Consider the following 25,869-nt stretch of genomic DNA (forward strand, 5'->3'; position numbering starts at 1 on the left):
GGGATCGGGATTTGGGATTTGGGATTGGGATTTGGGATTTGGGGTTTGGGGTTTGGGGTTTGGGGCTTGGGGTCTGGGATCGGGATCGGGGTTTGGGGTTTGAGGTTTGGGTTTGGGGTTTGAGGTTTGGGATTGGGGTTTGGGGTTTGGGGCTTGGGATCGGGGATTGGGATCAGGATCAGGGTTTGGGATCGGGGTTTGGGATTTGGGGTTTGGGGTCTGGGATCGGGATCAGGGTTTGGGATTGGGTTTGGGGTTTGGGGTTTGGGGATTGGGGTTTGGGATCGGGATCGGGGTTTGGGGTTTGAGGTTTGGGATTGGGGTTTGGGGTTTGGGATTTGGGGTTTGGGGTCTGGGATTGGGATTGGGATTGGGGTTTGGGATTGGGGTTTGGGATTGGGATTGGGGTTTGGGGTTTGGGATTTAGGGTTTGGGGCTTGGGGTCTGGGATCGGGATCGGGGTTTGGAGTTTGGGGTTTGGGATTGGAGTTTGGGGTTTGGGATTGGGGTTTGGGGTTTGGGATTGGAGTTTGGGATTTGGGGTTTGGGGTTTGGGATTTGGGGTTTGGGGCTTGGGATCGGGGTTTGGGATCGGGATTTGGGATTGGGGTTTGGGGTTTGGGATCGGGGTTTGGGATTTGGGATTTGGGATTGGGATTGGGATCGGGGTTTGGGATCGGGGATCGGGATCGGGTTTGGGATTGGGATTGGGGTTTGGGATTGGGGATTGGGATCAGGACCAGGGTTTGGGATTGGGGTTTGGGATTTGGGGTTTGGGGTTTGGGATTTGGGGTTTGGGATGGATTGAATTGGGATGGAGGCTTTGCTGGCCATGAAACAGTACGGGATCAGGGCTTGGGATCGGGGCTTGGGGTTTGGGATTTGGGATTTGGAGTTTGGGATCCAAGTTTGGGTTTTGGGGTTTGGGATTTAGGGTTTGGGGCTTGGGGTCTGGGATCGGGATCGGGGTTTGGAGTTTGGGGTTTGGGATTTGGGGTTTGGAGTTTGGGGTTTGGGATTGGGGTTTGGGGTTTGGGATCGGGGTCTGGGATCGGGATCGGGGTTTGGGATTGGGATTTGGGGTTTGGGGTTTGGAGTTTGGGGTTTGGGATCGGGGTTTGGGGTTTGGGATCGGGGTTTGGGGCTTGGGGTTTGCGGTTTGGGATTGGAATTGGGATCGGGGTTTGGGATTTGGGGTTTGGGATCGGGATCAGGATCAGGGTTTGGAATCGGGATCGGGATTTGGGGGTTGGGGTTTGGGGTTTGGGGTTTGGGGTGTGGGATGGAGGGAATTGGGGTTTGGGATCGGGATGGGGGTTTGGGATGGAGGGGGTTGGGATTGGGGATAGAGAGGATTTGGGATTTGGGCTGCAGGGATTTGGGATTTGGGATTTAGGGTTTGGGATAACGCTGCTGCTCCCGGTGTTCCCCCATCCTATTCCCCCTTTTCCCATGTCCTGAATTTGGGATTTCCTGGATTTGGGGTGTCCTGGGTTTGGGATTTCCTGGATTTTGGGATTTCCTGGATTTTGGGATTTCCTGGGTTTGGGATTTCCTGGATTTTGGGATTTCCTGGGTTTGGGATTTCCTGGATTTGGGATTTCCTGGATTTTGGGGTTTCCTGGATTTGGGATTTCCTGGATTTGGGATTCTCCTGGATTTTGGGATTTCCTGGGTTTGGGATTTCCTGGGTTTGGGATTTCCTGGATTTTGGGATTTCCTGGATTTGGGATTTCCTGGGTTTGGGATTTCCTGGATTTGGGGTGTCCTGGGTTTGGGATTTCCTGGGTTTGGGATTTCCTGGATTTTGGGATTTCCTGGATTTGGGATTTCCTGGGTTTGGGATTTCCTGGATTTTGGGATTTCCTGCATTTGGGATTTCCTGGATTTTGGGATTTCCTGGATTTGAGATTTCCTGGTTTTGGGATTTCCTGGATTTTGGGATTTCCTGCATTTGGGATTTCCTGGTTTCAGGCCTTTCCCGGGTTTGGGATTTGGGGTGTTCAGGATTTGGGGATTTCCTGGTTTTGGGGCAGATCCGGGGGATTGATCCAGGGGTTGGATCCCGGGCTGGATCCGGGGTTGATGCAAGGGATGGATCCTGAGAGTAGATCCTATAGGATGGATCCAAGGGGTGGATCCGGGGTTGATCCCAAGGGGTGGATCCAAGGGATGGATCCGGGGATGAATCCAGGGGTTGATCCAAGGGATGGATCCGGGGTTGATCCAAGGGATGGATCCAGGGAATGGATCCGAGGGATGAATCCAAGGAAGTTGATCCCAAGGGATGGATCCATGGGATGGATCCCAGGTGTAGATCCCAAGGGATGGATCCAGGGGGTTGATCCCAAGGGGTGGATCCAAGGGATTAATCCAAGGAAGTTGATCCCAAGGGATGGATCCAGGGAATGGATCCCAAGGGGTGGATCCAAGGGATGGATCCAGGGAATGGATCCGAGGGATGAATCCAAGGAAGTTGATCCCAAGGGATGGATCCATGGGATGGATCCCAGGTGTAGATCCCAAGGGATGGATCCAGGGGGTTGATCCCAAGGGGTGGATCCAAGGGATGGATCCAGGGAATGGATCCGAGGGATGAATCCATGGGATGGATCCAGGGATGGATCCAAGGGTAGATCCCAAGGGGTCAATCCAGAGAGTCGATCCCAAGGGGTGGATCCCAGGGCGTAGATCCCAAGGGGTGGATCCATGAGGTGAATCCAAGGGATGGATCTCAGGAGTAGATCCCAAGGGGTGGATCCATGAGGTGAATCCAAGGGATGGATCTCAGGAGTAGATCCCAAGGGGTGGATCCCAAGGGATGAATCCAGGGGTTGATCCAAGGGATGGATCCAGGGAATGGATCCAGGGATGGATCCATGGGTAGATCCCAAGGGAGTTGATCCAAGGGTAGATCCCAAGGGCTGGATGCCAGGGCGTAGATCCCACGGGGTGGATCCATGAGATGAATCCAAGGGATGGATCCCGGGAGTGGATCCCAAGGGGTGGATCCCAAGGGATGAATCCGAGGGATGGATCCATGGGTAGATCCCAAGGGGTGGATCCCAAGGGATGGATCCCAGGGGGATGAATCCAAGGAAGTTGATCCAAGGGGTGGATCCTTAGGATGAATCCAGGGGGTCGATCCCATGGAATGGCTCCAGGGAATGGATCCAAGAGGTGGATCCCAAGGGATGGATCTGGGAGTAGATCCCAAGGGGTGGATCTAGGGGGTTGATCCCAAGGGGTCAATCCAGAGAGTCGATCCCAAGGGATGGATCCCAGGGCGTAGATCCCAAGGGGTGGATCCATGGGACGGATCCAAGGGATGGATCCGGGGGTCGATCACGGGAACGGGGCCGGATCTGCCCAACCCCCTTTTCCCGCTTCTCCCCCGGGATCTTTTCCCACGGAACCTTTTCCCGCCTTTCCCCCGGGATCTTTCCCCCGGGATCCTTTTCCCCGGGATCCGTTTTCCGGCGGGATCCGTTCGGGGCAGCGAGAACGAGGCGCTGTGGCGGGAGGTGGCCAGCCTGCGCCAGAAGCACGCCCAGCAGCAGAAGGTGGTCAACAAGGTCAGCCCCCCCTTCTCCGGCCCCAATTCCCGATTTTCCAGCCCAATTCCTGATTTTCCGGCCCAATTCCCACTTTTCCGGCCCCAATTCCTGATTTTCCAGCCCCAATTCCCACTTTTCCGGCCCCAATTCCCACTTTTACAGCCCTAATTCCCACTTTTCCAGCCCCAATTCCAGCCCCATTCCCACTTTTCCAGCCTTAATTCCCAAATTTCCAGCCCCATTCCCGATTTTCCAGCCCCAATTCCCGATTTTCCAGCCCCAATTCCAGCCTAATTCCCAGTTTTCCAGCCTTAATTCCCAAATTTCCAGCCCTATTCCCGATTTTCCGGCCCCAATTCCTGATTTTCCAGCCCCAATTCCTGATTTTCCAGCCCCAATTCCCAAATTTCCTGCCCCAATTCCCACATTTACAGCCCCAATTCCCACTTTTCCTGCCCCATTCCCGATTTTCCAGCCCCAATTCCCACTTTTCCAGCCCCAATTCCAGCCCCATTCCCAATTTTCCGGCCCCAATTCCCACTTTTACAGCCCCAATTCCCACTTTTCCAGCCCAAATTCCAGCCCCATTCCCACTTTTCCAGCCCCAATTCCAGCCTAATTCCCAGTTTTCCAGCCTTAATTCCCACATTTCCAGCCCTATTCCCGATTTTCCGGCCCCAATTCCTGATTTTCCAGCCCCAATTCCTGATTTTCCAGCCCAATTCCCACATTTCCAGCCCCAATTCCCAAATTTCCTGCCCCAATTCCCACATTTACAGCCCCAATTCCCACTTTTCCAGCCCCAATTCCAGCCCAATTCCCACTTTTCCAGCCCCAATTCCAGCCCCATTCCCAATTTTCCAGCCTTAATTCCCAAATTTCCAGCCCCATTCCCGATTTTCCTGCCCCAATTCCCACTTTTCCAGCCCCAATTCCAGCCCCAATTCCCAATTTTCCAGCCTTAATTCCCAAATTTCCAGCCCTATTCCCGATTTTCCGGCCCCAATTCCTGATTTTCCAGCCCCAATTCCCACTTTTCCGGCCTCAATTCCCACATTTCCAGCCCCAATTCCCACTTTTCCAGCCCCAATTCCCACTTTTCCAGCCCCAATTCCAGCCCCATTTCCAATTTTCCAGCCCCAATTCCTGATTTTCCAGCCCAATTCCCACTTTTCCGCCCCCAATTCCCACATTTCCAGCCCAAATTCCCGATTTTCCGGCCCCAATTCCCACATTTCCGGCCCCAATTCCCGATTTTCCAGCCCCAATTCCCACTTTTCCAGCCCCAATTCCAGCCCCATTCCCAATTTTCCAGCCCCAATTCCCACATTTCCGGCCCCAATTCCTGATTTTCCAGCCCAATTCCCACTTTTCCAGCCCCAATTCCAGCCCCATTCCCAATTTTCCAGCCCCAATTCCTGATTTTCCAGCCCAATTCCCACATTTCCAGCCCCAATTCCCACTTTTCCAGCCCCAATTCCAGCCCAATTCCCACTTTTCCAGCCTTAATTCCCAAATTTCCAGCCCCATTCCCGATTTTCCTGCCCCAATTCCCGATTTTCCAGCCCCAATTCCAGCCTAATTCCCAGTTTTCCAGCCTTAATTCCCAAATTTCCAGCCCTATTCCCGATTTTCCAGCCCCAATTCCTGATTTTCCAGCCCAATTCCCACTTTTCCGGCCTCAATTCCCACATTTCCGGCCCCAATTCCCACTTTTCCAGCCCCATTCCCAATTTTCCAGCCCCAATTCCCACTTTTCCAGCCCCAATTCCCACATTTCCAGCCCAAATTCCCAATTTTCCAGCCCCAATTCCCACATTTCCGGCCCCAATTCCTGATTTTCCGGCCTCAATTCCCACATTTACAGCTCCAATTCCCGATTTTCCAGCCCCAATTCCCAAATTTCCTACCCCAATTCCCAATTTTCCAGTCCCATTCCCACTTTTCCAGCCCCAATTCCAGCCCCATTCCCGATTTTCCTGCCCCAATTCCCCAATTTCCGGCCCCAATTCCCGATTTTCCTACCCCAATCCCTGATTTTCCAGCCCCAATTCCCGATTTTCCAGCCTCAATTCCCAATTTTCCCGCCCCAATTCCCACATTTCTGGCCCCATTCCCAGTTTTCCAGCCCCAATTCCAGCCCCATTCCCAATTTTCCAGCCCCAATTCCTGATTTTCCAGCCCAATTCCCACTTTTCCGCCCCCAATTCCCACATTTCCAGCCCAAATTCCCGATTTTCCGGCCCCAATTCCCACATTTCCAGCCCCAATTCCCACATTTCCAGCCCCAATTCCCACATTTCCGGCCCCAATTCCCAATTTTCCAGCCCCAATTCCCAGTTTTCCAGCCTTAATTCCCAAATTTCCAGCCCCAATCCCCCAATTTCCGGCCCCCTTCCCGATTTTCCAGCCTTAATTCCCACTTTTCCAGCCCCATTCCGGATTTTCCGCCCACAATTCCCAAATTTCCAGCCCCAATTCCTGCTCCCAGTCCCTCCCAGTCCCTCCCAGTGCTCTCCCAGTCCCTCCCAGTCCCTCCCAGTGCTCTCCCAGTACCCCATTACCCCATCCCAGTTCCTTCCTAGTCTCTCCCAGTCCCTCCCAATCCCCTCCCAGTCTCTCCCAGTCCCTTCCCAGTCCCTCCCAGTCCCTCCCAGTCCCCTCCCAGTCCCTCCCAGTGCCTCCCAGTCCATCCCAGTGCCTCCCAGTGCCTCCCAGTCCCCTCCCAGTCCCCTCCCAGTCCCTCCCTGTCCCTCCCCGTCCCTCCCAGTACCCCATTACCCCATCCCAGTTCCCTCCCAGTCTCTCCCAGTCCCTCCCAATCCCCTCCCAGTCTCTCCCAGTCTCTCCCAGTCTCTCCCAGTCTCTCCCAGTGCCTCCCAATCTCCTCCCAGTGCCTCCCAGTCCCTCCCAGTCCCTCCCAGTCCCTTCCCAGTCTCTCCCAGTCCCTTCCCAGTCCCTCCCAGTCCCTCCCAATCTCCTCCCAGTCCCTCCCAGTGCCTCCCAGTCCCCTCCCAGTCCCCTCCCAGTCCCTCCCCGTCCCTCCCCGTCCCTCCCAGTACCCCATTACCCCATCCCAGTCCCTCCCAGTCCCTCCCAGTCCCTCCCAATCCCCTCCCAGTCCCTCCCAGTGCCTCCCAGTCCCCTCCCAGTCCCCCGCAGTCCCCTCCCAGTGCCTCCCAATCCCCTCCCAGTCCCTTCCAATCCCCTCCCAGTCTCTCCCAGTCCATCCCAGTGCCGCTGAGGCCGCTCCCGCCTTTCCCGCAGCTGATCCAGTTCCTGATCTCGCTCGTCCAGTCCAATCGCATCCTGGGCGTCAAGCGGAAAATGTGAGGGGATCCCCGAATCCCGGGAATTCCGGCCCTCGGGAATCCCCCATCCCAAGAAGCCTCGGGAAAGGGGGGAGGAATTCCTTGGAATATCCTCGGGGGGGGGGGAGGGAGAGGGGGGGGAATCCAGGGAAAAACGGGATCTGGTGGGGTTTGGGAATGGGGGGAATGGGAATGGGGGGAATGGGAATGGTGGGAATGGGAATGGGAACGGGGGGAATGGGAATGGTGGGAATGGCGGGAATGGGAATGGCGGGAATGGGGGGAATGGGAATGGGAATGGGAATGGGGGGAATGGGAATGGGGGGAAGGGGAATGGTGGGAATGGGAATGGGGGGAATGGGAATGGGAATGGTGGGAATGGGAATGGTGGGAATTGGGAATGGGAATGGTGGGAATGGGGGGAATGGGAATGGTGGGAATGGGAATGGGGGGAATTGGGAATGGGAATGGTGGGAATGGGGGGAATGGGAATGGGAATGGTGGGAATTGGGAAAGGTGGGAATGGCGGGAATGCCAGGAATACTGGGAATACCAGGAATGGCAGGCTCAGGAGTGCTGGGAATGCCGGGAATACCGGGAATCGCGGGCTTGGGAATGGGGGATGGGATTGAGGGATTTTCAGGGATGGATTCTGTGGGATGGATTCTGTGGGATGGATTCTCTGGGATGGATTCTGTGGGATGGATTCTCTGGGATGGATTCTGCGGGATGGATTCTCTGGGATGGATTCTGCGGGATGGATTCTGCGGGATGGATTCTGTGGGATGGATTCTCTGGGATGGATTCTGTGGGATGGATTCTGCGGGATGGATTCTGCGGGATGGATTCTGCGGGATGGATTCTCTGGGATGGATTCTGCGGGATGGATTCTGCGGGATGGATTCTGTGGGATGGATTCTCTGGGATGGATTCTGCGGGATGGATTCTGTGGGATGGATTCTGTGGGATGGATTCTGTGGGATGGATTCTGCGGGATGGATTCTCTGGGATGGATTCTCTGGGATGGATTCTCTGGGATGGATTCTGTGGGATGGATTCTGTGGGATGGATTCTGCGGGATGGATTCTCTGGGATGGATTCTGTGGGATGGATTCTGTGGGATGGATTCTCTGGGATGGATTCTCTGGGATGGATTCTGTGGGATGGATTCTGTGGGATGGATTCTGCGGGATGGATTCTCTGGGATGGATTCTGTGGGATGGATTCTCTGGGATGGATTCTGCGGGATGGATTCTGCGGGATGGATTCTGCGGGATGGATTCTGCGGGATGGATTCTCTGGGATGGATTCTCTGGGATGGATTCTCTGGGATGGATTCTGTGGGATGGATTCTGCGGGATGGATTCTCTGGGATGGATTCTGCGGGATGGATTCTGCGGGATGGATTCTGCGGGATGGATTCTGCGGGATGGATTCTGTGGGATGGATTCTCTGGGATGGATTCTGCGGGATGGATTCTGTGGGATGGATTCTGTGGGATGGATTCTCCGGGATGGATTCTGCGGGATGGATTCTGCGGGATGGATTCTGCGGGATGGATTCTGTGGGATGGATTCTGCGGGATGGATTCTCTGGGATGGATTCTGTGGGATGGATTCTGTGGGATGGATTCTGTGGGATGGATTCTCCGGGATGGATTCTGTGGGATGTGCGGGATGGATTCTGCGGGATGGATTCTCTGGGATGGATTCTGCGGGATGGATTCTGCGGGATGGATTCTGCGGGATGGATTCTCTGGGATGGATTCTGTGGGATGGATTCTGTGGGATGGATTCTCTGGGATGGATTCTCTGGGATGGATTCTGTGGGATGGATTCTGTGGGATGGATTCTCTGGGATGGATTCTGCGGGATGGATTCTCTGGGATGGATTCTGTGGGATGTGCGGGATGGATTTTCTGGGATGGATTCTGTGGGATGGATTCTGCGGGATGGATTCTGTGGGATGGATTCTGCGGGATGGATTCTCTGGGATGGATTCTGTGGGATGTGCGGGATGGATTCTCTGGGATGGATTCTGTGGGATGGATTCTGCGGGATGGATTCTGCGGGATGGATTCTCTGGGATGGATTCTGTGGGATGGATTCTGTGGGATGGATTCTGCGGGATGGATTCTGTGGGATGGATTCTGTGGGATGGATTCTGCGGGATGGATTCTCTGGGATGGATTCTGCGGGATGGATTCTCTGGGATGGATTCTCCGGGATGGATTCTCTGGGATGGATTCTGCGGGATGGATTCTCTGGGATGGATTCTCTGGGATGGATTCTCTGGGATGGATTCTGTGGGATGGATTCTCTGGGATGGATTCTGTGGGATGGATTCTGTGGGATGGATTCTCTGGGATGGATTCTGCGGGATGGATTCTGCGGGATGGATTCTGTGGGATGGATTCTCTGGGATGGATTCTGCGGGATGGATTCTGCGGGATGGATTCTCTGGGATGGATTCTGCGGGATGGATTCTGCGGGATGGATTCTGCGGGATGGATTCTGCGGGATGGATTCTGCGGGATGGATTCTGTGGGATGGATTCTGCGGGATGGATTCTGCGGGATGGATTCTGTGGGATGGATTCTGTGGGATGGATTCTGCGGGATGGATTCTGTGGGATGGATTCTCTGGGATGGATTCTGCGGGATGGATTCTGCGGGATGGATTCTCTGGGATGGATTCTGCGGGATGGATTCTGTGGGATGGATTCTCCGGGATGGATTCTGTGGGATGTGCGGGATGGATTCTGCGGGATGGATTCTCTGGGATGGATTCTGCGGGATGGATTCTGCGGGATGGATTCTCTGGGATGGATTCTGCGGGATGGATTCTCTGGGATGGATTCTGCGGGATGGATTCTGTGGGATGGATTCTGTGGGATGGATTCTCTGGGATGGATTCTCTGGGATGGATTCTGTGGGATGTGCGGGATGGATTCTGCGGGATGGATTCTGTGGGATGGATTCTGCGGGATGGATTCTCTGGGATGGATTCTGTGGGATGGATTCTGTGGGATGGATTCTGCGGGATGGATTCTCTGGGATGGATTCTGTGGGATGGATTCTGCGGGATGGATTCTCTGGGATGGATTCTCTGGGATGGATTCTGCGGGATGGATTCTGCGGGATGGATTCTGCGGGATGGATTCTGTGGGATGGATTCTGCGGGATGGATTCTGCGGGATGGATTCTGTGGGATGGATTCTGTGGGATGGATTCTGTGGGATGGATTCTGCGGGATGGATTCTCTGGGATGGATTCTGTGGGATGGATTCTGTGGGATGGATTCTCTGGGATGGATTCTCCGGGATGGATTCTGTGGGATGTGCGGGATGGATTCTGCGGGATGGATTCTGTGGGATGGATTCTGTGGGATGGATTCTGTGGGATGGATTCTGTGGGATGGATTCTGCGGGATGGATTCTGCGGGATGGATTCTGTGGGATGGATTCTGTGGGATGGATTCTGCGGGATGGATTCTCTGGGATGGATTCTGTGGGATGGATTCTGTGGGATGGATTCTGCGGGATGGATTCTCTGGGATGGATTCTCTGGGATGGATTCTGTGGGATGGATTCTGTGGGATGGATTCTCTGGGATGGATTCTGCGGGATGGATTCTGTGGGATGGATTCTCTGGGATGGATTCTGTGGGATGGATTCTGTGGGATGGATTCTGCGGGATGGATTCTGCGGGATGGATTCTGTGGGATGGATTCTGCGGGATGGATTCTGTGGGATGGATTCTGCGGGATGGATTCTGCGGGATGGATTCTGTGGGATGGATTCTGCGGGATGGATTCTCTGGGATGGATTCTGTGGGATGGATTCTCTGGGATGGATTCTGCGGGATGGATTCTGTGGGATGGATTCTGTGGGATGGATTCTCTGGGATGGATTCTGTGGGATGGATTCTGCGGGATGGATTCTGCGGGATGGATTCTGTGGGATGGATTCTGCGGGATGGATTCTGCGGGATGGATTCTGCGGGATGGATTCTGTGGGATGGATTCTCTGGGATGGATTCTGCGGGATGGATTCTCTGGGATGGATTCTCTGGGATGGATTCTGTGGGATGGATTCTGTGGGATGGATTCTGCGGGATGGATTCTGTGGGATGGATTCTGCGGGATGGATTCTCTGGGATGGATTCTGTGGGATGGATTCTGTGGGATGGATTCTGCGGGATGGATTCTCTGGGATGGATTCTCTGGGATGGATTCTGCGGGATGGATTCTCTGGGATGGATTCTGTGGGATGGATTCTGCGGGATGGATTCTGTGGGATGGATTCTGTGGGATGGATTCTCTGGGATGGATTCTCTGGGATGGATTCTGTGGGATGGATTCTCTGGGATGGATTCTCTGGGATGGATTCTCTGGGATGGATTCTCTGGGATGGATTCTGTGGGATGGATTCTGCGGGATGGATTCTGCGGGATGGATTCTCTGGGATGGATTCTGCGGGATGGATTCTGTGGGATGGATTCTCTGGGATGGATTCTGCGGGATGGATTCTCTGGGATGGATTCTGTGGGATGGATTCTGCGGGATGGATTCTGTGGGATGGATTCTCTGGGATGGATTCTGCGGGATGGATTCTCTGGGATGGATTCTGTGGGATGGATTCTGCGGGATGGATTCTGTGGGATGGATTCTGCGGGATGGATTCTGTGGGATGGATTCTCTGGGATGGATTCTGCGGGATGGATTCTCTGGGATGGATTCTGCGGGATGGATTCTCTGGGATGGATTCTGCGGGATGGATTCTGTGGGATGGATTCTCTGGGATGGATTCTCTGGGATGGATTCTGTGGGATGTGCGGGATGGATTCTGCGGGATGGATTCTCTGGGATGGATTCTGCGGGATGGATTCTGTGGGATGGATTCTGCGGGATGGATTCTCTGGGATGGATTCTGTGGGATGGATTCTCTGGGATGGATTCTCTGGGATGGATTCTGTGGGATGTGCGGGATGGATTCTGCGGGATGGATTCTCTGGGATGGATTCTCTGGGATGGATTCTGCGGGATGGATTCTGTGGGATGGATTCTCTGGGATGGATTCTGCGGGATGGATTCTCTGGGATGGATTCTGCGGGATGGATTCTCTGGGATGGATTCTGTGGGATGGATTCTCTGGGATGGATTCTCTGGGATGGATTCTGTGGGATGTGCGGGATGGATTCTGCGGGATGGATTCTCTGGGATGGATTCTGCGGGATGGATTCTGTGGGATGGATTCTGCGGGATGGATTCTCTGGGATGGATTCTGCGGGATGGATTCTGCGGGATGGATTCTGTGGGATGGATTCTCTGGGATGGATTCTCTGGGATGGATTCTGCGGGATGGATTCTGTGGGATGGATTCTGTGGGATGGATTCTGCGGGATGGATTCTGTGGGATGGATTCTCTGGGATGGATTCTGCGGGATGGATTCTGTGGGATGGATTCTGCGGGATGGATTCTCTGGGATGGATTCTGCGGGATGGATTCTCTGGGATGGATTCTGCGGGATGGATTCTCTGGGATGGATTCTGCGGGATGGATTCTCTGGGATGGATTCTGTGGGATGGATTCTGTGGGATGGATTCTGCGGGATGGATTCTGTGGGATGGATTCTCTGGGATGGATTCTGTGGGATGGATTCTGTGGGATGGATTCTGCGGGATGGATTCTCTGGGATGGATTCTGCGGGATGGATTCTCTGGGATGGATTCTGTGGGATGGATTCTGCGGGATGGATTCTGTGGGATGGATTCTCTGGGATGGATTCTGTGGGATGGATTCTCTGGGATGGATTCTGCGGGATGGATTCTGTGGGATGGATTCTGCGGGATGGATTCTCTGGGATGGATTCTGCGGGATGGATTCTCTGGGATGGATTCTGCGGGATGGATTCTCTGGGATGGATTCTGCGGGATGGATTCTCTGGGATGGATTCTCTGGGATGGATTCTCTGGGATGGATTCTCTGGGATGGATTCTGTGGGATGGATTCTCTGGGATGGATTCTGTGGGATGGATTCTGCGGGATGGATTCTGCGGGATGGATTCTCTGGGATGGATTCTGCGGGATGGATTCTGTGGGATGGATTCTCTGGGATGGATTCTGCGGGATGGATTCTCTGGGATGGATTCTCTGGGATGGATTCTGCGGGATGGATTCTGTGGGATGGATTCTCTGGGATGGATTCTGTGGGATGGATTCTCTGGGATGGATTCTGCGGGATGGATTCTGTGGGATGGATTCTGCGGGATGGATTCTCTGGGATGGATTCTGTGGGATGGATTCTGTGGGATGGATTCTCTGGGATGGATTCTCTGGGATGGATTCTGCGGGATGGATTCTCTGGGATGGATTCTCTGGGATGGATTCTGTGGGATGGATTCTGTGGGATGGATTCTGTGGGATGGATTCTCTGGGATGGATTCTGTGGGATGGATTCTGCGGGATGGATTCTGCGGGATGGATTCTCTGGGATGGATTCTGCGGGATGGATTCTGTGGGATGGATTCTCTGGGATGGATTCTGCGGGATGGATTCTCTGGGATGGATTCTCTGGGATGGATTCTGCGGGATGGATTCTGTGGGATGGATTCTCTGGGATGGATTCTGCGGGATGGATTCTGTGGGATGGATTCTCTGGGATGGATTCTGCGGGATGGATTCTGTGGGATGGATTCTGCGGGATGGATTCTGTGGGATGGATTCTCTGGGATGGATTCTGCGGGATGGATTCTCTGGGATGGATTCTGCGGGATGGATTCTCTGGGATGGATTCTGCGGGATGGATTCTGTGGGATGGATTCTGTGGGATGGATTCTCTGGGATGGATTCTCTGGGATGGATTCTGTGGGATGTGCGGGATGGATTCTGCGGGATGGATTCTCTGGGATGGATTCTGCGGGATGGATTCTGTGGGATGGATTCTGCGGGATGGATTCTCTGGGATGGATTCTGTGGGATGGATTCTCTGGGATGGATTCTCTGGGATGGATTCTGTGGGATGTGCGGGATGGATTCTGCGGGATGGATTCTCTGGGATGGATTCTCTGGGATGGATTCTGCGGGATGGATTCTGTGGGATGGATTCTCTGGGATGGATTCTGCGGGATGGATTCTCTGGGATGGATTCTGCGGGATGGATTCTCTGGGATGGATTCTGTGGGATGGATTCTCTGGGATGGATTCTCTGGGATGGATTCTGTGGGATGTGCGGGATGGATTCTGCGGGATGGATTCTCTGGGATGGATTCTGCGGGATGGATTCTGTGGGATGGATTCTGCGGGATGGATTCTCTGGGATGGATTCTGCGGGATGGATTCTGCGGGATGGATTCTGTGGGATGGATTCTCTGGGATGGATTCTCTGGGATGGATTCTGCGGGATGGATTCTGCGGGATGGATTCTGTGGGATGGATTCTCTGGGATGGATTCTGCGGGATGGATTCTGTGGGATGGATTCTGCGGGATGGATTCTGCGGGATGGATTCTCTGGGATGGATTCTGCGGGATGGATTCTCTGGGATGGATTCTGCGGGATGGATTCTCTGGGATGGATTCTGTGGGATGGATTCTGTGGGATGGATTCTGCGGGATGGATTCTGTGGGATGGATTCTCTGGGATGGATTCTGTGGGATGGATTCTGTGGGATGGATTCTGCGGGATGGATTCTCTGGGATGGATTCTGCGGGATGGATTCTCTGGGATGGATTCTGTGGGATGGATTCTGTGGGATGGATTCTGTGGGATGGATTCTGCGGGATGGATTCTGTGGGATGGATTCTCTGGGATGGATTCTGTGGGATGGATTCTCTGGGATGGATTCTCTGGGATGGATTCTGCGGGATGGATTCTGTGGGATGGATTCTGCGGGATGGATTCTCTGGGATGGATTCTGCGGGATGGATTCTCTGGGATGGATTCTGCGGGATGGATTCTCTGGGATGGATTCTGCGGGATGGATTCTCTGGGATGGATTCTGCGGGATGGATTCTCTGGGATGGATTCTGTGGGATGGATTCTGTGGGATGGATTCTGCGGGATGGATTCTGCGGGATGGATTCTGTGGGATGGATTCTGCGGGATGGATTCTGTGGGATGGATTCTGCGGGATGGATTCTGCGGGATGGATTCTCTGGGATGGATTCTCCGGGATGGATTCTCTGGGATGGATTCTCTGGGATGGATTCTGTGGGATGGATTCTGCGGGATGGATTCTGTGGGATGGATTCTGTGGGATGGATTCTCCGGGATGGATTCTCTGGGATGGATTCTGCGGGATGGATTCTCTGGGATGGATTCTGCGGGATGGATTCTGTGGGATGGATTCTCTGGGATGGATTCTCCGGGATGGATTCTGTGGGATGGATTCTCTGGGATGGATTCTCTGGGATGGATTCTCTGGGATGGATTCTGCGGGATGGATTCTGTGGGATGGATTCTGTGGGATGGATTCTCTGGGATGGATTCTCTGGGATGGATTCTGTGGGATGGATTCTGCGGGATGGATTCTGTGGGATGGATTCTCTGGGATGGATTCTGTGGGATGGATTCTGTGGGATGGATTCTCTGGGATGGATTCTCTGGGATGGATTCTGCGGGATGGATTCTCTGGGATGGATTCTGCGGGATGGATTCTGCGGGATGGATTCTGTGGGATGGATTCTCTGGGATGGATTCTCTGGGATGGATTCTGCGGGATGGATTCTGTGGGATGGATTCTGTGGGATGGATTCTGCGGGATGGATTCTGTGGGATGGATTCTGCGGGATGGATTCTCTGGGATGGATTCTGCGGGATGGATTCTCTGGGATGGATTCTGCGGGATGGATTCTCTGGGATGGATTCTGCGGGATGGATTCTCTGGGATGGATTCTGCGGGATGGATTCTGTGGGATGGATTCTGCGGGATGGATTCTGCGGGATGGATTCTGCGGGATGGATTCTGTGGGATGGATTCTGTGGGATGGATTCTCTGGGATGGATTCTGTGGGATGGATTCTCTGGGATGGATTCTGTGGGATGGATTCTGTGGGATGGATTCTGTGGGATGGATTCTGTGGGATGGATTCTGCGGGATGGATTCTGTGGGATGGATTCTCTGGGATGGATTCTCTGGGATGGATTCTGCGGGATGGATTCTGTGGGATGGATTCTGTGGGATGGATTCTCTGGGATGGATTCTCTGGGATGGATTCTGCGGGATGGATTCTGCGGGATGGATTCTGCGGGATGGATTCTCTGGGATGGATTCTGTGGGATGGATTCTCTGGGATGGATTCTGTGGGATGGATTCTGCGGGATGGATTCTCTGGGATGGATTCTCTGGGATGGATTCTGTGGGATGGATTCTGTGGGATGGATTCTCTGGGATGGATTCTGCGGGATGGATTCTGCGGGATGGATTCTGTGGGATGGATTCTGTGGGATGGATTCTCTGGGATGGATTCTGCGGGATGGATTCTCTGGGATGGATTCTGTGGGATGGATTCTCTGGGATGGATTCTGTGGGATGGATTCTCTGGGATGGGTTCTGTGGGATGTGCGGGATGGATTCTGTGGGATGGATTCTCTGGGATGGATTCTGTGGGATGGATTCTGTGGGATGGATTCTGCGGGATGGATTCTGTGGGATGGATTCTCTGGGATGGATTCTCTGGGATGGATTCTGCGGGATGGATTCTGCGGGATGGATTCTCTGGGATGGATTCTCCGGGATGGATTCTCTGGGATGGATTCTCTGGGATGGATTCTCCGGGATGGATTCTCTGGGATGGATTCTGTGGGATGGATTCTCTGGGATGGATTCTCTGGGATGGATTCTGCGGGATGGATTCTGTGGGATGGATTCTGCGGGATGGATTCTGTGGGATGGATTCTCTGGGATGGATTCTGTGGGATGGATTCTGTGGGATGGATTCTCCGGGATGGATTCTCTGGGATGGATTCTCTGGGATGGATTCTCCGGGATGGATTCTCTGGGATGGATTCTGTGGGATGGATTCTGCGGGATGGATTCTGCGGGATGGATTCTGTGGGATGGATTCTGCGGGATGGATTCTCTGGGATGGATTCTCTGGGATGGATTCTCTGGGATGGATTCTGCGGGATGGATTCTGTGGGATGGATTCTGTGGGATGGATTCTCCGGGATGGATTCTCTGGGATGGATTCTCTGGGATGGATTCTCCGGGATGGATTCTCTGGGATGGATTCTGTGGGATGGATTCTCTGGGATGGATTCTGTGGGATGGATTCTGCGGGATGGATTCTCTGGGATGGATTCTCTGGGATGGATTCTGCGGGATGGATTCTGCGGGATGGATTCTGCGGGATGGATTCTGCGGGATGGATTCTCTGGGATGGATTCTGTGGGATGGATTCTGTGGGATGGATTCTCCGGGATGGATTCTCCGGGATGGATTCTCTGGGATGGATTCTCTGGGATGGATTCTCCGGGATGGATTCTCTGGGATGGATTCTGTGGGATGGATTCTGCGGGATGGATTCTGCGGGATGGATTCTGTGGGATGGATTCTGCGGGATGGATTCTCTGGGATGGATTCTCTGGGATGGATTCTCTGGGATGGATTCTGCGGGATGGATTCTGTGGGATGGATTCTCTGGGATGGATTCTGTGGGATGGATTCTCTGGGATGGATTCTGTGGGATGGATTCTGTGGGATGGATTCTGTGGGATGGATTCTGTGGGATGGATTCTGTGGGATGGATTCTCTGGGATGGATTCTCTGGGATGGATTCTCTGGGATGGATTCTGTGGGATGGATTCTGTGGGATGGATTCTGCGGGATGGATTCTGTGGGATGGATTCTCTGGGATGGATTCTGCGGGATGGATTCTGCGGGATGGATTCTCTGGGATGGATTCTGTGGGATGGATTCTGTGGGATGGATTCTGTGGGATGGATTCTGTGGGATGGATTCTGCGGGATGGATTCTGTGGGATGTGCGGGATGGATTCTGTGGGATGGATTCTGGGGGATGGATTCTGTGGGATGGATTCTCTGGGATGGATTCTGTGGGATGGATTCTGTGGGATGGATTCTCTGGGATGGATTCTGTGGGATGGATTCTCTGGGATGGATTCTCTGGGATGGATTCTGCGGGATGGATTCTGCGGGATGGATTCTGCGGGATGGATTCTCTGGGATGGATTCTGCGGGATGGATTCTGCGGGATGGATTCTGTGGGATGGATTCTCTGGGATGGATTCTGTGGGATGGATTCTGCGGGATGGATTCTGTGGGATGGATTCTCTGGGATGGATTCTGCGGGATGGATTCTGTGGGATGGATTCTCTGGGATGGATTCTCTGGGATGGATTCTCTGGGATGGATTCTGCGGGATGGATTCTGCGGGATGGATTCTCTGGGATGGATTCTCTGGGATGGATTCTGCGGGATGGATTCTGTGGGATGGATTCTCTGGGATGGATTCTCTGGGATGGATTCTGCGGGATGGATTCTGTGGGATGGATTCTGTGGGATGGATTCTGTGGGATGGATTCTCTGGGATGGATTCTGCGGGATGGATTCTGCGGGATGGATTCTGCGGGATGGATTCTCTGGGATGGATTCTGCGGGATGGATTCTCTGGGATGGATTCTCTGGGATGGATTCTGCGGGATGGATTCTGTGGGATGGATTCTCTGGGATGGATTCTGTGGGATGGATTCTGCGGGATGGATTCTGTGGGATGGATTCTCTGGGATGGATTCTGTGGGATGGATTCTGTGGGATGGATTCTCCGGGATGGATTCTCCGGGATGGATTCTCCGGGATGGATTCTGTGGGATGTGCGGGATGGATTTTCTGGGATCTGCGGGATGGATTCTGTGGGATGGATTCTCTGGGATGGATTCTCTGGGATGGATTCTGCGGGATGGATTCTGTGGGATGGATTCTGCGGGATGGATTCTGCGGGATGGATTCTGCGGGATGGATTCTCTGGGATGGATTCTGCGGGATGGATTCTCTGGGATGGATTCTCTGGGATGGATTCTCTGGGATGGATTCTGCGGGATGGATTCTGTGGGATGTGCGGGATGGATTCTCTGGGATGTGCGGGATGGATTCTGTGGGATGGATTCTCTGGGATGTGCGGGATGGATTCTGCGGGATGGATTCTCTGGGATGGATTTTCTGGGATGTGCGGGATGGATTCTCTGGGATGTGCGGGATGCATTCCCGGCGCTGACTCCGGGCTTGTTCCCGGGGTTTTTTTTCCCGGCATTTCCCGGGAACGGGCAGCCCGCTGATGCTGAACGACGGCGGCTCCGCGCATTCCATGCCCAAGTACAGCCGGCAATATTCCCTGGAACACGTGCACGGGAACTCCCCCTACGCCGTGAGCCGGGCGGGAAAAGCGGGAATGGGGACGGAGGGGGTGGGGAGGAGGGCTGGGATTTGGTGGGAATGGGAGCGGCGGGAATGGGAGCGGCGGGAATGGGAGCGGCGGGAATGGGAATGGGGGGTGGGATCAGTGGGAATGGGAATGGGGGGTGGGAATGGTGGGAATGGGAATGGTGGGAATGGGATTGGTTGGAATGGGAATGGTGGGAATGGGATCAGTGGGAATGGGAATGGGGGGTGGGATCGGTGGGAATGGGATTGGTTGGAATGGGATTGGTTGGAATGGGAATGGTGGGAATGGGATCGGTGGGAATGGGATTGGTTGGAATGGGATTGGTTGGAATGGGAATGGTGGGAATGGGATCAGTGGGAATGGGAATGGGGGGTTGGATCGGTGGGAATGGGATTGGTTGGAATGGGATTGGTGGGGATGGGAATGGGGGGAATGGGAATGGGGGATGGGAATGGTGGGAATGGGATCAGTGGGAATGGGAATGGTGGGAATGGGAACGGTGGGAATGGGAATGAGGGATGGGATTTGGTGGGAATGGGAATGGTGGGAACGGGAATGGTGGGAATGGGAACGGTGGGAATGGGAATGAGGGATGGGATTTGGTGGGAATGGGATGGGTGGGAATGGGATTGGTGGGAATGGGAATGAGGGATGGGATTGGTGGGAATGGGATTGGTGGGAATGGGAATGGTGGGAATGGGAATGGTGGGAATGGGAATGGTGGGAATGGGAATGAGGGATGGGATTGGTGGGAATGGGAACAAGGACAGGGATTGGTGGGAATGGGAATGGTGGGAATGGGAACGGTGGGAATGGGAACGGTGGGAATGGGAATGGTGGGAATGGGAATGAGGGGTTGGAATGGTGGGAATGGGAATGAGGGGTTGGATCGGTGGGAATGGGAACGGGGACAGGAATTTGTGGGAATGGGATTGGTGGGAATGGGAATGGGGGATGGGAATGGTTGGAATGGGAATGGTGGGAATGGGAATGGTGGGAATGGGAGCGGCGGGAATGGGAATGGTGGGAATGGGAATGGTGGGAATGGGATTGGTGGGAATGGGATGGGAGCTGGGATTTATTGGGAATGGGATGAGGAATGGGATTGGTGGGAATGGGATTGGTGGGAATGGGATGGGAAAAAGGACTGGGAGTGGTGGACTCTTCCCCACCTTTTCCCTTGGGAATTTTGGGATCTACCCCTCCTTTCTCCTTGGAATTTCGGGGTCCCACCCCACCTTTTTTCTGGGAATTTCGGGTTCCTGCTCCACTTTTCTCCTTGGAATTTTGGGATTCTTCCCCACCTTTTTTTCTGGGAATTTTGGGGCTCCTCCCCACCTTTTTTCTGGGAATTTCGGGCTCCCGCTCCACTTTTCTCCTTGGAATTTTGGGATTCTTCCCCACCTTTTTTCTGGGAATTTTGGGGCTCCCGTTCCACCTTTTCCCTTGGGAATTTTGGGATCTACCCCTCCTTTCTCCTTGGAATTTTGGGGTCCCGCTCCACCTTTTCCCTTGGAGTTTTGGGATTCTTCCCCACCTTTTTTCTGGGAATTTCGGGGTCCCACCCCACCTTTTTTCTGGGAATTTTGGGCTCCTGCTCCACCTTTTCCCTTGGAGTTTTGGGACTCTTCCCCACCTTTTTCCTGGGAATTCTGGGGTCCTGCTCCACTTTTCTCCTTGGTATTTTGGGATTCTTCCCCACCTTTTTTCTGGCAATTTTGGGGCTCCCGCTCCACCTTTTCCCTTGGGAATTTTGGGATCTACCCCTCCTTTCTCCTTGGAATTTTGGGGCTCCCACTCCACCTTTTCCCTTGGAATTTTGGAACTCTTCCCCACCTTTTTTCCTGCGAATTTTGCAGCTCCTCCCCACTTTTTTTCTGGGAATTTTGGGCTCCTGCTCCACCTTTTCCCTTGGAATTTTGGAACTCCTCCCCACCTTTTTCCTGGGAATTCTGGGGTCCTGCTCCACTTTTCTCCTTGGAATTTTGGGATTCTTCCCCACCTTTTTTCCTGGGAATTCTGGGACTCTTCCCCACCTTTTCCCCTGAGGATTTCCGGTGTCCCAACCCTGCTTTTCCCAGGAATTCCGGGATCCCAGCCCTGATCCCGCCTTTCCCATTCCAGGCTCCGTCCCCGGCCTTCGGCGGCTCCGCTCTGTATTCCCCGGATTCCGGCGCCAATTCCGGCCCCATCATCTCGGACGTGACCGAGCTGCCCCCATCCAGCCCCGAGGCCTCTCCCGGCGGGAGCCTGGATGGGAGGTGGGAATCGCATCCCAAAAAATTCCCTGGGAAAGCTCCTTTTCCGCCAGAGCCAGGCGGCCAAAGCCTGGAATCACGGGCTTATCCCGGCAGGAATTCCCTGGAAAACGGCTCAGTTGGGATTTGTCCCTCTGGAATTGGGTCTTTATCCCATGGAGAATTCCCTGGAAAAGAGCTCAGGGAGGGGAGAACTCAGCCCCAGTTCCCATTCCAGAGGTTGGGATTTGTCCCTCTGGAATTGGGGCTTTATCCCATTGAAAATTCCCTGGAAAAGAGCTCAGGGAGGGGAGAACTCAGCCCCAGTTCCCATTCCAGAGGTTGGGATTTGTCCCTCTGGAATTGGGGCTTTATCCCATTGGAAATTCCCTGGAAAAGATCTCAAAGTGGGGGTGGATTTAGTCCAGTTCCCATTCCAGAGGTTGGGATTGAGAATTCCCTGGAAAACGGCTCAGGGAGGGAGAAATCAGCTGGGATTTGTCCCTCTGGAATTGGGTCTTTATCCCATCGAGAATTCCCTGGAAAAGAGCTCAGGGAGGGGGAGAACTCAGCCCCAGTTCCCATTCCAGAGGTTGGGATTTGTCCCTCTGGAATTGGGGCTTTATCCCATGGAAAATTCCCTGGAAAAGATCTCAAAGTGGGGGTGGATTTAGTCCAGTTCCCATTCCAGAGGTTGGGATTGAGAATTCCCTGGAAAACGGCTCAGGGGGGGTTGGATTCAGTCCCAGTTCCCATTCCAGAGGTTGGGATTTGTTCCTCTGGAATTGGGGTTTTATCCCATTGGAAATTCCCTGGAAAAGATCTCAAAGTGGGGATGGATTTAGTCCAGTTCCCATTCCAGAGGCTGGGATTGAGAATTCCCTGGAAAACGGCTCAGGGAGGGAGAAATCAGCTGGGATTTGTCCCTCTGGAATTGGGGTTTTATCCCATGGAGAATTCCCTGGAAAAGAGCTCAGGGAGGGGGAGAACTCAGTCCCAGTTCCCATTCCAGAGGTTGGGATTTGTCCCTCTGGAATTGGGGCTTTATCCCATTGAAAATTCCCTGGAAAAGATCTCAAAGTGGGGGTGGATTCAGTCCCAGTTCCCATTCCAGAGGTTGGGATTTGTCCCTCTGGAATTGGGGTTTTATCCCATTGAGAATTCCCTGGAAAAGAGCTCGGGATGGGGGTTGGATTCAGTCCAGTTCCCATTCCAGAGGTTGGGATTGAGAATTCCCTGGAAAACGGCTCAGGGAGGGAGAAATCAGCTGGGATTTGTCCCTCTGGAATTGGGGTTTTATCCCATGGAGAATTCCCTGGAAAAGAGCTCAGGGATGGGAGTGGATTCAGCCCAATTCCCATTCCAGAGGTTGGGATTTGTCCCTCTGGAATTGGGGTTTTATCCCATTGAAAATTCCCTGGAAAAGATCTCAAAGTGGGGGTGGATTTAGTCCAGTTCCCATTCCAGAGGTTGGGATTGAGAATTCCCTGGAAAACGGCTCAGGGAGGGTTGGATTCAGTCCCAGTTCCCATTCCAGAGGTTGGGATTTGTCCCTCTGGAATTGGGGCTTTATCCCATTGAAAATTCCCTGGAAAAGATCTCAAAGTGGGGGTGGATTTAGTCCAGTTCCCATTCCAGAGGTTGGGATTTGTCCCTCTGGAATTGGGGCTTTATCCCATTGAGAATTCCCTGGAAAAGAGCTCGGGATGGGGGTTGGATTCAGTCCAGTTCCCATTCCAGAGGTTGGGATTGAGAATTCCCTGGAAAACGGCTCAGGGAGGGAGAAATCAGCTGGGATTTGTCCCTCTGGAATTGGGTCTTTATCCCATGGAGAATTCCCTGGAAAACAGCTCAGGGAGGGGGAGAACTCAGCCCCAGTTCCCATTCCAGAGGTTGGGATTTGTCCCTCTGGAATTGGGTCTTTATCCCATCGAGAATTCCCTGGAAAAGAGCTCAGGGATGGGAGTGGATTCAGTGCAGTTCCCATTCCAGAGGTTGGGATTTGTCCGTCTGGAATTGGGGCTTTATCCCATTGAAAATTCCCTGGAAAAGATCTCAAAGTGGGGGTGGATTTAGTCCAGTTCCCATTCCAGAGGCTGGGATTGAGAATTCCCTGGAAAACGGCTCAGGGGGGGTTGGATTCAGTCCCAGTTCCCATTCCAGAGGTTGGGATTTGTCCCTCTGGAATTGGGGTTTTATCCCATGGAGAATTCCCTGGAAAAGAGCTCGGGATGGGGGTTGGATTCAGTCCAGTTCCCATTCCAGAGGTTGGGATTGAGAATTCCCTGGAAAACGGCTCAGGGAGGGAGAAATCAGCTGGGATTTGTCCCTCTGGAATTGGGGTTTTATCCCATGGAGAATTCCCTGGAAAAGAGCTCAGGGATGGGAGTGGATTCAGCCCAATTCCCATTCCAGAGGTTGGGATTTGTCCCTCTGGAATTGGGGCTTTATCCCATTGAAAATTCCCTGGAAAAGATCTCAAAGTGGGGGTGGATTTAGTCCAGTTCCCATTCCAGATGTTGGGATTGAGAATTCCCTGGAAAACGGCTCAGGGGGGGTTGGATTCAGTCCCAGTTCCCATTCCAGAGGTTGGGATTTGTCCCTCTGGAATTGGGTCTTTATCCCATTGGAAATTCCCTGGAAAAGATCTCAAAGTGGGGATGGATTTAGTCCAGTTCCCATTCCAGAGGCTGGGATTGAGAATTCCCTGGAAAACGGCTCAGGGAGGGAGAAATCAGCTGGGATTTGTCCCTCTGGAATTGGGGTTTTATCCCATGGAGAATTCCCTGGAAAAGAGCTCAGGGAGGGGGAGAACTCAGTCCCAGTTCCCATTCCAGAGGTTGGGATTTGTCCCTCTGGAATTGGGGCTTTATCCCATTGAAAATTCCCTGGAAAAGATCTCAAAGTGGGGTTGGATTCAGTCCAGTTCCCATTCCAGAGGTTGGGATTGAGAATTCCCTGGAAAACGGCTCAGGGGGGGTTGGATTCAGTCCCAGTTCCCATTCCAGAGGTTGGGATTTGTCCCTCTGGAATTGGGGTTTTATCCCATTGGAAATTCCCTGGAAAGGGCTCGGGATGGGGGTTGGATTCAGTCCAGTTCCCATTCCAGAGGTTGGGATTGAGAATTCCCTGGAAAACGGCTCAGGGAGGGAGAAATCAGCTGGGATTTGTCCCTCTGGAATTGGGTCTTTATCCCATCGAGAATTCCCTGGAAAAGAGCTCAGGGATGGGAGTGGATTCAGTGCAGTTCCCATTCCAGAGGTTGGGATTTGTCCGTCTGGAATTGGGGCTTTATCCCATTGAAAATTCCCTGGAAAAGATCTCAAAGTGGGGGTGGATTTAGTCCAGTTCCCATTCCAGAGGCTGGGATTGAGAATTCCCTGGAAAACGGCTCAGGGGGGGTTGGATTCAGTCCCAGTTCCCATTCCAGAGGTTGGGATTTGTCCCTCTGGAATTGGGGTTTTATCCCATGGAGAATTCCCTGGAAAAGAGCTCGGGATGGGGGTTGGATTCAGTCCAGTTCCCATTCCAGAGGTTGGGATTGAGAATTCCCTGGAAAACGGCTCAGGGAGGGAGAAATCAGCTGGGATTTGTCCCTCTGGAATTGGGGTTTTATCCCATGGAGAATTCCCTGGAAAAGAGCTCAGGGATGGGAGTGGATTCAGCCCAATTCCCATTCCAGAGGTTGGGATTTGTCCCTCTGGAATTGGGGCTTTATCCCATTGAAAATTCCCTGGAAAAGATCTCAAAGTGGGGGTGGATTTAGTCCAGTTCCCATTCCAGAGGTTGGGATTGAGAATTCCCTGGAAAATGGCTCAGGGGGGGTTGGATTCAGTCCCAGTTCCCATTCCAGAGGTTGGGATTTGTCCCTCTGGAATTGGGGTTTTATCCCATGGAGAATTCCCTGGAAAAGAGCTCGGGAGCCTCTGGATCTTGGGAATGCTCCGAGGTGGCCGGGAAAGGTGGGATGGGGATGGAACGGGGCTCCGGAATATTCGGGAACTGCTTCTCCTCAGCCTTTTTTTTTTCATGGAATTCCAGGATGATTTGGGGTGGGAAGGGGCTCCGGGATCATCCCGGCAGCTCCCGCTGTGCCGGGATTGTTCCAGGGATTCTCTGGGAATTCCCTGGAGGGCAGGAATGGCTTCCCGAGATCCCGAAATTCCATGGGGAAGCCGTTCCCTGGCTCCTGCCCCTGCAGCCTTTATGCCAAGGCCCTCTCCAGCCCCGAAAAATTCCCTAAAAAACCCTGAAAATTCCCTAAAAACCCCCTGAAAATTCCCTAAAAGTACCCCTGAAAATTCCCTAAAAAACCCCTGAAAATTCCCTAAAAACCTCCTGGAAATTCCCAAAACCCCCCTC

General features: G+C 53.3%; 1 protein-coding gene across 3 annotated transcripts in view; it reads left to right on the forward strand.

The window, feature by feature from the left end:
* The window catches only part of HSF1 (heat shock transcription factor 1), a 79,724-nt gene that overhangs the window by 30,718 nt on the left and 23,137 nt on the right, over positions 1-25,869 (forward strand). For all 3 annotated transcript variants that reach the window (XM_082284769.1, XM_082284770.1, XM_082284771.1), the window contains 4 exons: positions 3,500-3,575; positions 6,825-6,886; positions 19,156-19,252; positions 21,395-21,531. In XM_082284769.1, the coding sequence (XP_082140895.1) occupies positions 3,500-3,575; positions 6,825-6,886; positions 19,156-19,252; positions 21,395-21,531 (372 nt within the window). The remainder of the gene's footprint in view (positions 1-3,499; positions 3,576-6,824; positions 6,887-19,155; positions 19,253-21,394; positions 21,532-25,869) is intronic.

The sequence above is a fragment of the Coloeus monedula genome (assembly GCF_965178545.1).
Source record: "Coloeus monedula genome assembly, chromosome: 1".
Taxonomy (NCBI): domain Eukaryota; kingdom Metazoa; phylum Chordata; class Aves; order Passeriformes; family Corvidae; genus Coloeus; species Coloeus monedula.